At 38.9% G+C, this 16,273-nt stretch overlaps 1 protein-coding gene across 7 annotated transcripts in view; it reads right to left on the bottom strand.

The window, feature by feature from the left end:
* The window catches only part of AUH (AU RNA binding methylglutaconyl-CoA hydratase), a 223,609-nt gene that overhangs the window by 103,386 nt on the left and 103,950 nt on the right, over positions 1 to 16,273 (bottom strand). For all 7 annotated transcript variants that reach the window (XM_037004889.2, XM_037004892.2, XM_037004893.2 and 4 more), the window contains 2 exons: positions 12,279 to 12,371; positions 10,632 to 10,688 (listed from right to left, as the gene is read on the bottom strand). In XM_037004889.2, coding sequence (XP_036860784.1) covers positions 10,632 to 10,688; positions 12,279 to 12,371 — 150 coding nt within the window. The remainder of the gene's footprint in view (positions 1 to 10,631; positions 10,689 to 12,278; positions 12,372 to 16,273) is intronic.

Genomic DNA, 16,273 nt, shown 5'->3' with positions numbered 1-16,273 from the left:
TTGTGACCTTGGCTTAGCAAAGATTTCTTAGATACCACACCAAAATCACAATCCATGAAAGAATAAATGGATAAATTGAACTTCATCATTAAAATCTGCTATTTGAAGGAATTCCTAAGAAAATGAAAGGCAAGTCACAGGTGGGAAAAAGCACGTATTTGCAAAAGGACTTGTATCTATAATACTCAATAATAAGAACACTCATGAACTCAAAACTCTCTAAAGAAACAACCAATGAAAAATGGAAAAGATTTTAAAAGATATGTCATCAAAGAAATACAGATGGCAACTAAATTCATGAAAAGATGCTCAGCATCATTAGACATATGGAAAATGAAAATTATAACCATAAAGAGATAGTTCACAACATGAGAAGGACTAAAAATTACACCAAGCCTTGATGAGGATGCAAAAGAAACTGGAATTCTCATCACTGCTGGTGGGAACTCTCATAGACGGCTGGTCCAACCACACTGGAAACCAATTTGGCAGTGTATTAAATATGCGAACATACATTTACCATGTGAAGCTATTCCAGTCCTAAGCAATTACACAAGTTAACTGAAAGCATATGTCTATACAAAGACTTAGACACACGTTCACAGCCACTTCATTCCTAGGACCCCCAAAATGGAAATAAGCCAAGTGTCTATCCACATATGAACAGATCATCAGACTGTGGTGTATCTACACAATGCAATACCATTCAGCAATAAAAAGGAATAAACTCTTGAAACTTACTACATCAATGAATATCAAAATAATTATGCTGAGTGAAGGAAACCATGCAAAGAAAAACTCCTATAATGCCACAGAACATTTATGTAAAACTCTAGAAAATGAAAATTAATCTTTAATGACACAAAGTGGTTCAGTAGTTGCATGAAAAAACTTTTCATGTTTTCTGAGGTGATGGCTGTGGATATGGTTTCAGGGTGTATATATGACAAAAACTAATCAAATTGTAAGCTAAAAACATATGTAATTTATTGTGCATCAATTATATTAGTAGAGCTGTTAAAAATATTTTAAAAAGAGGAAAATTATAGCTAACAACATGAATAGTAACAGTTAAGTGTCCATCCTGCCAATGTACCAGGAAATATTATAAAAACACATATACCTTGCCAATTCTCACAACAGCCCTGTTCTATAGACATTATCGTCATCTTCCATGGCACAAAAAAAGAAGCTGCAGTATGAAGTGCAGAAATAGCTTACCTAATGAAATACAGCTTACTGAGGGAGGCGATTCAAGTACAGAGTGGCACAGCCCAGAGCCCCTCCCATGAACCAGGACCCTGCCCACAGGCAGAGATGGCTGCTTTTCAGCTGTTCAATCCCAACTGCCACTGCTGAGTGGATAAGTGTGCTGATCAATGAAGTTGAATGTAATGATGAAAAACACGCGGTTAATAAAATATTTCTATAATAGTAATTCTCCAATTTACTTTGTATAACTACTCATTGAAGGCAATTTCATGCCATCTCCTCCAGGAGCAGATATTCACACATTTACTAATACTCACTGAACACCTACCAGCCCTGTGGTCTCAAGGGCTGGGAATGAGACAGACAGCCTCTGGGTTCATGAACCTTCAAGAATTTGTACAGTATACACTTTAAATTTAAATTTATGAATCTGAATCAATTTTCATATCAATGTGAGACTGAAGTAGAGGATTTTCTTTTTTTTTTTGCACACGGATATCTGACTTTTCCAACACCATACTTTCTCCACTGAATTGCCAATGTACCTTTGCCAAATATTATTACCTGCCCATATTTGTATGGATCTGTCTCTGGATTCTTTATCTCCATTGATCAATGTATATAATCTTTTGCCAACACCTCACTCGGTCTTGCAGCAATAATTCCTTTTAGTTTTCCTTAATCTGAGAATGTTATTTCATCCTTCGCTCAGGATATTTTCTCAGGAAACAGAATTTTTGGGTGACAATTCTTTCCATTCAGTACTTCAGAAACAACATTCCACTTATTTATGAACTCTACTGTTTCTGATGAGGAATCTAGTTCAAATCATTGTTTCCCTGTAAGTAATGTGTTCTTTTCCTCTGACTTTCAAGGTTTGTTGTTTGTTTAGTTCTTTAGTTTTAAGCAATTTAATTATGATGTGCCCAGTCATGGATTTCTTTGGACTTACCTTGTTTGGTTCACTTAGCTTTTTAACTCCTTATGTTCATGTCTTTCATCAAATTTGCTAAGTCTTTCCTGGGACTCTTGTGGCACAAATGTTAAACATTTCAGTATTGTCCCATAGGTCCCTTGAGATTCAGTTCATTATTCAGTCTTTTTTATTTGTTATTCAGACTTAGTTCCTACTGACCCATCTTCCAAGTTCACTCAAGCTTTCTTCTGTCATCTCTCTTCTGCAGTTCAGTCCACCCAATGTGTTATTTTGGCTATTGTATTTTTCAGGCCTAAAATTTGTTTGTGGATACTTTATATCCTTAAGTTTCTTTTTGAGGTGTCAAGGCCCAACGTGCCGTGCTGTCGAACATCTTGGCAAACCAGGTGAACCACAGATGGCCTAACTACAAGCTCCCCACTCTGCCCCGTGGGTGAGCACCCTACACAACCAACCTTCCTAATCAAGGCCTCCAGACATGGTGCCTACTTATCCCTGGGGAGCAGACTCCAGTTCCCTGCCAGACTAGGGAATTTTTCAAGTAACCCAATCACATCCTCCTAGGGGAGCCAGGGGGTACTCTGCCTCTTGTCACTACAAAGCCTTCCTCCCACAGCCTGTTTTTCATTCTGCTCCCAAGGGCAACCTCTGTGTGGCCTCGGGTGGCATGTGGTATCCTCTTCCCCTGGGCTGTGAGTATATGAGACTAAGAAAAAGTGGATCACACCTGCCCAGTGCCAGGTATCACGTGTCTGTATACCTAGAAACCCAGGGCAGGAATCCTTCTCTCACCAACAAGGTGAAGAGCTGATTGAAACAGTTACCCTTACTTCCTGAAGCATTTCTGCAACAACTGCTTTAAAATCTTTCTAAGATAATTCCAAGAGCTGTCTTCTTGGACGGCATCTGTTGATCATCTCCCAGGCAAGCTGAGATCTTTGGATCCTTGGTGAGCTGAGTAGTTACAGCTCGGGTACTTTATTTTAGCATTCAATCAGGTTGGTTGTATTCGGGCTGCACACTCCAACCATCTGTGGACGATGGCTTCAGTATTAGTTATGTTTTCAAGACCTCTGGTCAGTTTTGGATCTGGGCAGTGGCCCATCTCTTGGTTCAAATTCTTAAAGTGTCTGGTCTGCTGTTAAGCATCAGAGACACACATACACGGCCTGGGAATGAGTCCAAGAGCTCCCCAATGACTTATGGGGACCTCCTCCTGAATTCCTCACTCTTTCCCATCATCATGCTACTTTCCAGCTCCCTAGGGCTCCCCCTTGTTGGTCCCCCAGCCAGACATCCGACTTGTATTTACCTTCATCTGCTGTGCACTTCCAACAATTATGCCTGTACAAGGCCAAAGGGCAAACAGCAAAGAGAAGCAATGGGCACTTACCCACACCCTCTTGAGACAACAGCTCCTCTGACTGAAAGAGAGGTTCTCCCTGCTCAGAATTTTGGTGTTTTGGGTTCTGGCTGCTACTGCTGTCCCTACCAAGAAATCTGTCTCCCAGTTTCTCAAGCCTGACTTAGAGGGATTCTCCTGGAGTTCTCTCTGTCTACGACAATGTCCATTTCTGGGTGTTTTTATACCAGGCCAGTGAGTACTGAAAATACAATTCCCCATTTTTATTTTCAGTTCAGATCACTCTCCTAAATGCCACATTGCACAACCAAATGTGTACTTGTTAATACTACACTTCAGTGTTAAACAATTATTTTCAGTCAGACATGTCCAAAATATTCCTTACTGTCTCTCCCAAACCTACTATTTTTACAACTTCCCACATTTCAGTTGAAGGGAACTTCTCAGTTACTCCAGCCAGAATCCTCAGAGTCATTCTTTATGTCTCTCTATCTTTTACATTCCTCATCTGTCAGGAGATTCTCCAGGTTCTATGCATACCCCCTATGTCCCCCATGACTGCCTCCTCCAGGCACTCCCACACTTCACGTGAACCACAGCAATGGGCTCCTAGCAGGAACAAGCTCCTGCCTCCAACCAGGCCCCACTATGTCTACTGTTGTCATGGTGACCAGACAAATGTTTAAAAGCCTAAGATCCCATTGCACTTCTACTGCTACGCTGCTGTGGGACCCTCTTAACTCAGGGTAAAATCTGTGATGCCTCTCTGCCCTGACTCAGCAATAGGATCTCCTATTACTCTCCTCCCTATCTGTTATGGCTGCAGTGGTAGGAGATGTTCCAGGCATGCTCCCATCTTAGCCCTTTATCCTAGCTGTTCTTTGTCTGAAATGCTCTCCCTCTTATCTGTTTAATTTCCTCAATGTCTATCAGTCCTAACTCCAGTGTGCCTTCTCAAGGAGAGTTCCTCTGACCCCTTATTTTAAACTGCAAACCCCCACTCTTCCACCCTTTCCCCTATGTATTTTCCTACAGCACTCTGCCTTTCTGCTGTGACCCTTCACTTGCTACCTGCCACGCCTCCTGCCCATGCCAGAATGTCAGCTGCATGGGTGGCTGCAGTGATCTCTCCTTATTTGTCCACAGCTGTATGCCCTATATCTACACAGTGCATGGCTCAACAAATACCTGTTGAGGGATGTGAGTAAATATGAGCAGACTTACACACATTTACAGTTATAAAGCAAAGGGAGCAGCAGTAGGAGAGGGGCTTAGAGAAGTGCTGGAAACCCAGCTTGCAGGTCTTGTAAACTGAGACTGGTACCTAACCAAACCCACACTATTTCCTCAAACTCACTAGTTGTAAATTGCCTTATTCCTTTTCAATTACAACAACTTTATAATAATAGGGTCGTTATGATTCTTGTACACACGTTTAATCTCTCCTACCAGATTCTGGATAGGCAATTCCAGTGGAGTATTGCTGAGTCATACACATATTATATATATACATATAATATATGTATATATATAATATACGTATGTTTCCTCCAGAAAATGGCCTGTCAGCAGTGGAAGTTGACACTTCCAAAACACCCTAATTAGACATAAAGAAATGAACTGGGCACTGACTTACATTTTAAAGTACGAAGAAAGGAGGCTCTGCAGTGTCATGAAGTGTGTTACTACCTGTACTAGACTCCAGAGAGCACAGTGAGAGCAAGCCTTGAGAGAGGCACTCAGCAAGAGGTGCCTAAGCTGCGTACTGTCCATTGCTCATGTTTGACATTATATAAGCCTCTTAAGAATCACAGTCTTATTTTTTTTATACTTCTCTTGTTCCTGAAATAGTATGACCTTATTAATCAGATTTGGCACAGAAAGGTCTTTTGCTATTTATGAAAATCAAATTCACCCTCACAGGAAAAAGATGAGTCACTGCTGAAGGCATTCAAAATAATAAGCTCAGAGTCTGATGTAAATTCTAAGAGGATTTCAACAAAGGTCACAAACAAAACTTTCCAAAATGACTACTGCGTTCATGACAACAAACACAAAGATCTAAAAATCTATCATTACTTCACAGACCCACCTTAGAGTTCTTAGACACCATGCCAAGAAACTGTCTTACTGCCAAACACAGCCTGAAGTGAGACGGACAGCAATGCCCCATATCCCTCACCCAGGGGAGAAGGAAACAGACAAAATGGGGATTCTTGTTCTGTCCAGTGAAACTTGAGTGCACTGATATTCTTCCTTTCTTTCTAAATTTGGGGAATCGTCAATGCCAATAATAACTAAGATTCTTTTCCTGAAAAGCTCCTAAGAGAATGCTAAAAGCATACCCACCGTTAGTTACCACTTTAACCAAGTAATCAAAGTTATTGACACTCCAAGTGGGACAACCTATTATCAAATGCAATCATGAAATGAAATGAAAATGAAATACAGAACATGGGTCATTCAGTGTTCCTGGCAAAATGTTTCCACCTAAACCTAAACACAGGAAATAACTCAGTCAAATCCACAATGTACAAATCTCAACAAAATAAAATGAGGGTTATAAAAGACAAAAAAAGACAGAAGATTTATCTAGATTTAAAACTAAACAAACAAAAACACAGATCTAACCAAATGCATGTGTGACACTTAACTAGACTCTGAATTGTAAAAGCAAAACCAAAAAACAACTATCATTTTGAAACACCTGGGGAAATTTGAATATTAATGTTAATACTGTTAGAGTGACAGTAGTTTTGTGGTTATAGAAAAGTCTGTTCTTATTCTTAGGGAAGGCATGCTGAAATATTTAATGTTTCAGCTTCTTATTTTAAAACAGTTCAGAAAAATAATGGATGTGCATATGAGAGGCAGACAGAGGGTGGAAGGCAGGAGAGAAGAGTATGAGGGAACACATCTTGGTGAAGGGTATAAAGAGGTTCATTTTACTGTCTTTCCAATTTCCTCGTTTGAATATATATCTCTAAAATAAAAAGCTGGAGAGAATAATAGAGAATCACAAAGCAGGAAATAGAAGACAGTGGTATATACTCAAGCAAGAAGACCTAACAGTTATCTTAGTTTTATAATAAGGTTTCTTGACACAAACCCCAAATCCTCCAGTAGAAGAGAGAACCTGCCATCATTTTCTATGCAAACTTAAAGAAATTTCCTGACTGTCAAATAAAAGAATCCTAATTCTCTGAACTTGTTTTATTTGGTCCCTGTAAATGTGTTAAAGTGTGGTATTGTTTGAGGAGCTATTCCTAAAAGGGATTTTATTTTATATACTGGAGCACTCCCCTCAATGGGGAGAAGATAGGAAGTTTAGCTGTTTTATTAAAGACAAAAAGACTGAAGAAAGAATAGGGATACGTAATGTAAAAAAATTCCCAATAGAATTCAGAATATTGTACAAAGATCCTAGGGTAACAATTTTAATTATTTTTAAATTGGCTAGTGCTTTAAAGTATTAACATTGTATTTTGTATTTCATAATATTTGTCTATAACCAAATATATATTACCCAAAAAAGTACTGATTTAAGCATATGACAGTCAATTTCACTTCATTTTTTAATTTCATCTGATATACTATCTAAAGAAGTTCTGTTTGGTTTTAGTATGTTTCTACATTCCTTTCACCTTCCTTTTCATTAAACTGGATACCTTTAATAGTCATTTAACTCTAGATAATCTCCTTTCTAGCAAAAACTGAGATCTAGATACTAATTTAAAATTGCATCATAGTAATGGTCCATTAACATTCACATTCACTAGGAATATTATCTTTTCAAATCAGTCATTTCATAACTTGTTTTATTTTAACAAAATTTATAAAATATACCTTAAAAATCATATTGTTACTCCAGCTCAAGTTAAAAAAAAAAAAGAATAAAAAAACTAAATGCTACGTTTTGACCAATTGTTCCCCAGAAAAGGGCAGAAATGATAATGATATGACAACCAGGAAATCAGGTTATTTCTTCTGTTTGTCAAATGTACTAAATCCAAATGAGGAGGTATGGTTTCATCTGGACTAACTCCCCAGTGCTGCCCAGCTGGAAGCACGGGCCTGTAATATCTTAGAGAAGCATTATTTGTTAAACTTGTTAACACCTGATCTTCTAGACGGGATGCAGTTCATATATTTTACCCTAAGATATTTCATCTATTACATTAAAAAGGAGAGTGAAACATTAATTTTTTCCATGATATCTCTGAGTATTTGAATTTTCCCCACTTCTTTTCTACCCATCTTTGGCTATCCATAGCCAAGCTCATCTGAAACAGATGAAGGGTGGAGGCAGCTGTCAGTGAAGGAAGGCTCCCTGAATAGGGCCTTGCACATGCAGGAGACCTGCCTGGCTTCTCAATCAGCATATACAACAGGAAGCAAGTTAGGCATCTTCTTCTAGCCAAAAGATTCACCAAGATGGGATAAAAAAATTAAGTGCTGTCTACTGTGTCTATTAGAAAAGCTCTTTGTAACAGTTAACAAAAATGTTTATAGCCAAGAAAAGATCATCTCATAGATCAATTTAGGCATGGCAAGTTTGTCAACTTAAAAATAGCTTTAAGAAAAAAAAGAAAAGCAGTATTTCTATATAAGAAAGGGAAAGGGAGAAAGGGCGATGGTAAAAATACCTGTTAGCAAAAAAATCTTTTGGGCACAGAACAGTAGAACAGAAGATTTTTTCCCATAAAAACTTCAGAAATAGCTCCTTTAGCTAATACTAAGAAAAACCTTAAACAAACTGGTTTACTGTTTAAAAAAATCAGATTTTACTTAGGTACTTTAATAACTATAATACTAATGTAAAAGTGAACCAAAAATTATGCATGCATCTCTCTTTATCTGAATGTGAGCATGTGGCAGAATGAGATACATTTTTCAATAAAAAATACAATATTATGTAACTACAAGCTGTATGAGCTATAAAATTGAAAGCTTCATTATATAAAGGGGCAACTGAAAGACTCACTTTAAAGACTGAAACCAGTCTTTATAAATAGATGGGAAAATGGTAAAGAATTCTGAATTTTATGACAAATAAATTTATTTAATAAACATTCTCAAACTAATCATATTAATGAGAATTCATAGTCTAAATTCAAGCAAATTTACCAAGAATGGGTTCTCATTAATGGAGTCACTATCAAGGAGGACCCCGGGGAACTTAAGCCCACTGGGAGAGAAATACTGGTCTCCAGGCCTCACTTGGAACAGGCAACTCCCGAGAAAGGACGCACAGAGCTAGAGCTGTGAATTACCCTCAGTTCCACAAATCATCAACTCAGAAATTTTCACCTCCTCAACCCAACAGTACTCCCTATAACCATTCTATGTACTGGTGGTTTTATAACCAAACACTTCATTTTCAAGACACGGTAAATATCTACATCACCAAGTTCATCTTCCTCCCACCTCCATTTCTGCCACCTACTAATTCCCTGTCCAGCACAATCACTTAAACATTAAAAAGTACTGTCTGCGTTTCTTTAGGCTGCTGTAACAAATTACCGCAAACCTGGTGGCTTAAAAACATCAGAGATGTATTCTATCACAGTTCTGGAGGCAGAAGTCCAAAACCAAGACGCTGGCCAAGTGGATCCTTGTGGTGGCTCTGAGGAAGACTCTTCCAGCTTCTGGCAGCTACCAGCAATCCCAGGCCTTCACTGGCTTATGAGAGCACCTCCCATTCTCTGTTTCTGTCTCCACTGGCATTCTCCCCTCTGTTTCACCTCTTTCATCTGAGTCTTCTCTTCTTATACTGATACTTGTCTTTCAGATAATCCAGGATGATCTCATCTCAAGATCCTTAATTACATCTGCAAAGACCCTTTCTCCAAATAAGGTCACATTTCACAGGTTCAAAACTGACTTACCTTTGGGAGGTACACTATTCAACTACAGCTTCTGTCTTTCTACGATTAGCTATATCCTAATGATCAGCAAATGCTTACTTCTTAAAAGAATTTCAGAAACATGTCATAACATCCTTTTTCTAAACTTTGTGTTATCTCACATATTAACTATCTGACAATTATTTTCAGTTGCATCTATTTTCTTATAAGTCCTCCTCTTAGTGTTGCATTAGTCAATATGAAAAAGGTTGGCATGGTAGAAGAGGCAAATATTAAGTGTTTTTACCTATAAAAATTGCATTTTCATGTATTACCAAAGTAGCAAACTTAGTGAGTCTTACACATTGATCTGGGTAGTCTTCAGTTTCAGTGATTACATTTTAATTTCTACCTACCTATGCACACCCTAATCAGGATAAATATTCTTATGCATAAATGTACATATCAAATATTAATATGCAGTTAGATGTACATATCAAACATAACCTATTTAGAAACAAAGATGCCTGAAGTGTCCCAACATTGGCCTTCAAATTTTACACTGTCATTGTTACTTCACTTATACATTAATAAGTTACCCACATGCACATCCCCAAGTGAAGTCTACTTTTTGAAAGAACAACTTCACAAAATGAGGATATCTCCAAATTCTCTGCATCAAAAAGAACAAAAATTTCAGATTTACTGGGTGATGCAAGATTTCACTATCAATGCTGGAAAAGTGCTGCCTTAAATGTGTCTTCCCAAAGAAGTCAGCTCACCTATCTTTTTTGTGGTGACAGAAGAAACACCACCTCCTCAGCTCCAAATCCAGGTCACCATGAACCCCAATCTTTGTCCTGCTGCAGAAACACACACGAACTGGCACCACAACTGGGAAGCCCAGCCTCTCCCCACTGGGGTCTGGCTGTGTGCACGGAACAGTGAGAGTGCACACATTTATACCCATCAACGTTTCATAATATTGGTGTATTCCTTCAAGAATAATGTGACTGATACAATATTTAGAACTTAAGAAATAATGCAGAAAAGCACAGAAGACAGAACAAAAAGAGAGTAACAGCCAGCACACCTCCCATCTTCATTCACACCTACAGAAGCTCCAAGAGCACATTTTGAATGACTTTGCTACAGAAACAAACAATACAGCATTAGTCTCTGTACCAGAATGTTGCCTTTCCAATTAGCTCCCTTTGGCCTTATGCCCGCCCTGTTTCAGGAACAAATTAAGATAGGCTCCAGCAGTTCATACCTCCACCAGGAATAATTGCCAACTTTGTTTCAACCAGGCCCATTTTTGCAGAGGAAGCTAAAAAGGAAGGAAGAAAATTAAGTAACATCCATTTCATCAAATTCATATAACTTGAAAAAGTGACTAAAATAAGCTACAAATACTGTTAATTAATTCTGTGTCACAAATCTTTAAAAATCACTCACTTCAGAAGGCACTGAGTTACAGAAATAAGTAAATACCATAAATGATAAATACTAAGAGATTTCACACAACATTTTCTGTTAAAACTACATGGCAGTGAATTAATTTTTGATGCAGAAAAACTAGGGTCGTAACTAACATAATTTGACCTGACACTGCCATGTCATGTTTGAAGGCTTAGATCATTAATGACTCAGGGCGAGGAGGGAAGCTGGGTCGGCACAAGTATAAATCTTTTAGCTGCCTGAATCAAACAGCTTAATCCATTAGATCAGATATGGCAACTCCTCAGGACCAAATCTCTAGTTACTACTGACAAAGAGTGTGACTGTTTTGACAGCTGGACAGGTTGCCTTCTTTTTATGTTTGTTTTCACGCCACTTTAAAACATCTTAATTGTATTTTTATTTGCATATCCAAATGCACTTGGACTACTTCCCATATGCTTCCCAGAAGCTGTATTTTAAGAAATGGATTACATGTACCTTAGCTTTCCAATTTAAAACCCAATGATTTCAGACAAGAAAAGAAATCTAAAGTAAAAGGGAAAGGGGAAAGATAGTACATTGACTAGCAACTACAACCCTAAGAAACAGCCACCGTTAGGAATGTCATCACACTGACTCCACTTCTAACAAGCAGTTCCATCAGCTGTGCCGGGGGAACCTGGGGAAGAGCAGGGACAAACACTCCTGCCTGCCTCCCCAAGCCTTGGCCCAGGAGCCCCTTTGTGTCACACAGCGCTGGAACCACACAGAAGTGGTGTCAGGGACAGACAGCGTGTGCTGGCAAGGTGACAGAAGTGAGGGCTGGGGTGCCAAACTGCCTGGTCTCAGATGCCAGCAGCTGCTGATGTGGGGGCCCTGTCACTTCAGCTCTGCCTTCATTCCCTCAAGCATCATGGAGCACCTACATCAAAGGACTGTTAGGCACATAAGTGACTTGATGCACATCAAGCACCCAGAATAGCACCGGGTACCAGATCAACACTCAGCTCATGGTTAGCACTCATTGTTTTCATTATTATTTTCATAATCGCCTCACCCAATCCTCAGAAAAGCATGTGGTATGAGAGTGAACCTCCAAGAGATTAAGTTATTACTGTAGCTACCAAGTGCTTAAAGGAGGCACATGCCACAGATTAACTCATTTAATCTGCTCAACAGCAACTGTCCTTTCCCCTTATCAGAGGAGGAAACAGGTCTAAAAATGATAGGACCTACAATTCCAACTCAGTTTTGTCTGATCAATTCCTGTGCCCTTTCCTGCTGCTAAGGCAGAATAAGGCTATAAAAGTCGGCTTTCTCAACTGGGAATTTCAAACACTTCATTCAGCACAAAAGTGACATTTTCTAAACATTCTACTCAACTACAGGAAAAGGATAAAGTATGTGGAATTATCTGAAGAGTCAGCCCAAACCTCATTTTTTAAAAAGTTATGTTTTTAACAGGATTGGTTCTCACCTGCTACTCGTATGTCACACGCTAAAGCCAGTTCAAGGCCACCACCCAAAGCGAGTCCGTCTATCGCTGCAATCGTTGGCACTGGAAGATTAGCTGAAACAGAAAGATTCATGCTTCTTTAGTAAGATCATTACCTTACCACGTACTTAACATTTTTTTCTGTGGATATATTTTTTTACTATGATATCACATACAGAATTTTGTATCCCATTTGCACCTTTAACAAAATGAGCATTTCCTCCATCATTATTCTTCAAATATATGTAATGATTGTATATAGTGGTCCATCACATAAATGTGCAATATCTTTAAAGCTTCCCATACTGCTGAAATACTTTCATCAATATTTTCTGTGGAATTAATAAACAGCCCAGTTCTGACTTTGTAATTCTTAAAGACTGAAGTCTTTTAGGAGATACTTGGTTCACAGAAATCTCAAGCTAAAATGCCTTAGGTAGAACTGCAGAATTCATGATCCTTTACGGGTGACTTTGGTGCTTAGGATGATAGTCTCATTTGAAGAAATAATTCAAACAAGACAGAACCAATTTAAGTGGCTGCTGGGGCAGTGACCCACTAGTTATAACTGAGTAATGACTATGATGAGCAGTAGCTAAAAAATGACCCAGCTCTATCAAATACCACACTTCAGATGGAAGAGTTTGGGATGGAGCACATGTAGATGCTGCCCCAACATTTCTGGGGAAGCAGGGATGGCCAGGGCTTCGAACAGGCATATTTCCCTATTTGTACCTGCCTGAACATTTCAGGGAGAGGCGGGAGCTGGAAAGGATAGGACAGAGTCAAGGCTACTCCATGTAACATGCTTTATAGCACACTTGGTGAAAAAACAGAGAGCTATGTCAATGATTACAGTCAGGAAATAAAAAGGTAATATCTAGTTAATTGTATGTGACAAAAAATAAGAAAACTCAATAAAGTAATAAATTGATCTAATGGCTCCCATGATCATCTCAGCCACGACAAGTAAAATGGAATTACTTTGCTACCCAGCTCTCAATCCCCTTTCCTATGTACCTAACTATAGAAATTATCACATCTCTGAGCTCCTTCAATATATTACCTCTTCAGTCCCAAGTCTCTCCCATGAAAACCTTTCCCTAGGCCTCATTATGGCCTTGGCTCGCCTCCTTGAAGACAAGGAGGGAGCAGAGTAAATGTGTGCCATGCCCTCCCACTCACCTCCACCTCCTGCTCCAGTGAGACTCCATCTCCATGAGACTATCCTTGTTCCTCCTACCAGTGACCCTGTGATGTTGTCCCATAACTGATGGGCACTCACTGTCCAGTCCCTATTAAACATGTAGCCTCTAAAGATCAAAGACATGAATCCTAGATACCCCCTCCTCCTTGAATTCTCATTTGCCTGTTGGTCCCTCCCTGACCTGTCCTGCCTTCCTTTCTATCACTGGTTATTTCTCAGCCTTCTTCCCCTCTCAATATGACCCTCTCATAACTTTTACCACCTGTACTACCAATGATGTCCAAACCTCTACCTGAAACCCAAACTTCTCTCTATACCATACCTCCACAGCTACCTGCTTGGTATGGATCTCCATACTCAAATCCTTTATCACGTTCAAACCAGATTCCCGTGAATCCTTCTAGACTCTCTCTCACATTTAGTAGCACTTACACCCACCAAGTTACCTAAAACAGACACCCAGAAGTCATTCTTCTTTCCCAATGTCACTACATTCCACCATTTTCCAGGTCCTGACACTGCACACATCTCCAAGTCCCAGCTCCCTCTTCAACAGCCAGCATTCTGGGCCCCCTCATTTCTCACCAGCAAGAAGGAGGCCTCCTTCACCTGTAATTTTCTCCCTCCAATCCATCTTCCACATTTCCTGTAGGATAATCTTTCTAAAATGCAAACATAGTCACACTAGTCCCCTATTTAAAGTTGCACAATAATTTACTCCAGTCAGGATAAAAATGGAGAAAATGCTCAGCATGGCCAGGAAAGCACCTGATGCACCATGTTCTGCCCAAGTGCCCAACCTCTTTTCCAACCTCAGACACAAACTCTGCATTCCAGCCCCACATTACATAAAGCCCCTCCAGAAGTCTTTCCATCCACGCCTAAGGACAAGCTGCCCTCTGCCTGGATTGCCTCACTAACCCTTAACTGTTGTCCAAGGCACTGCTTAAAAGTCCCTTCCACTGTGATTCCCTGGCTCTCTGCACAGACTTTCTGGAATAGAGATTAACGTCACATCGGTGCTGGTCAATCACATCCCTGTCACCACTCTGGGACTACCTTTTCTATCTCTATTACATTAAGCCTGGTACTCTCCTTATTTTTCTTTATATTATGAATTTCTTTCACTTAATACTTTAAGGAAATGACATGAATATAGGCAGCCCTATGGAGCTACAGAAAGGAAAAACTACAAAGAGCCACTCAGCTGTAGAGACCAACAGAGTGGAGTCTGGTACTCTCTCCCTGCTGCGTGAGCATGCAAGTCAGCAGCAAGTGCTGGGGGCAAACACTGAATACCTGCTGGAAACTGACTCTTCAGAAAGAGAAACAAGAGCTCTGAGTTTAAAGGGCCTGCAAGACCAAACCCAGGCCTGAAATATATGGACTACTGAGTTCCAGTTTCTGAAAATTCTAACTGATAGTTAACAGGGGTTTTCTCATCTTCCTTAGATTCTTTCCTAAAAATAGGAACAAATTGATGTGATGTATATAGAAAGAGGAATTTTCCTTCACAACAAATTGTGCACTGAAAATGTAGACTAAATAGAGGAGTCAAGGAATAAACTGTTAATTACCAAAGTGATATTCCATAACTTCAGAAGCCCTGAGGCATAATGGAAAGTACAGAGGAAGACTGCCATCCCTGGTCGCCTACGATGTCCTTCACCACAACACTAAGGGAACAGCTGCCTCACAAAGAGCTAACAAGGCTTTCTCCCTTTTCATTAGTTAATGTTGTCAAATAAATATTAAACTTCAAAATCACACTTAGCCAATAGAAAGTAAAACAGCACCATGTTTTTAGAAGAGTGTCATTAAAAGATTTAATGCACATAAAAAAACACAAATAAAACTGATTAATCAATATGTAAACAAGTATTACGTTGACCAAATGGACAGGAGGGCTTTTCAAGAGACAGGTTTCAGGTTCCACATGACTTAAGCATGGGGATTATATAATGCAATTGTAGGAAATAAGAAATGAACAAATGCAAACGAGCTGACTTGCAAATGAATCAATTCATGCTCATGTTCTTAATACTGAAATTAGAGAATATAACACTTTTTGCATATATGCTTCAACTTTCTGGAAGTAATAAAAATTATTTTTACATTTGATAGTTAAGAATTTAAGAAATTTTCTCAAGGGGATGATAAAAATTTTTACCATTACAACTTATTTGAAATATGTAACACAAAATGACAAGAAATGGGGGTTCTTACACAAAAAGAATGAAAATAGGATATTAACACTCTCAAATCATTAAATAGGTAAACTACTTGGTACATTCAAGTATTAGTTAACACAAATTAGCATTATATACAGCAGTCTATAAAAATTCTTCCTACTAAAGAATAATTTAAGTAGAATAGCTTAACTAGTATTCAATGAATAGTTAAGTCTCAACCATTTACAGCATTATAAATCACAAAGTTCTATATAATCCTAATTTTTTCCTAAAAGATATTTTTCTTAGTCTATTTTTTTCAGGAAAATATGAGTTCTTTCAAAGCACATACTAGTTGCACAGTTACCTAATATGCTTGTTCTTACATCTAGTATTTCTTCTAATAATCTCTAAGGAAACTCTATAAAGCATGCCTTTAGAAAGGCAGATTATCCGTGTCAAAAAATTGAGAAATATCAAAATGGTAGTTGTGTAACAGTGCACTGGAATGAACTAGGAACTGCCGGGAGCAATGGCTGTTCCCGACAGCAAGAGGAAGAAATGATGACTCAGTCTGTTACACAGCCAATAGGATCAGA

Source organism: Manis javanica, chromosome 2 (assembly GCF_040802235.1).
Source record: "Manis javanica isolate MJ-LG chromosome 2, MJ_LKY, whole genome shotgun sequence".
Lineage (NCBI taxonomy): Eukaryota > Metazoa > Chordata > Mammalia > Pholidota > Manidae > Manis > Manis javanica.
The sequence above is the reverse complement of the archived record's forward strand: the minus strand, read 5'-3'. Positions and strand labels throughout refer to the sequence as shown.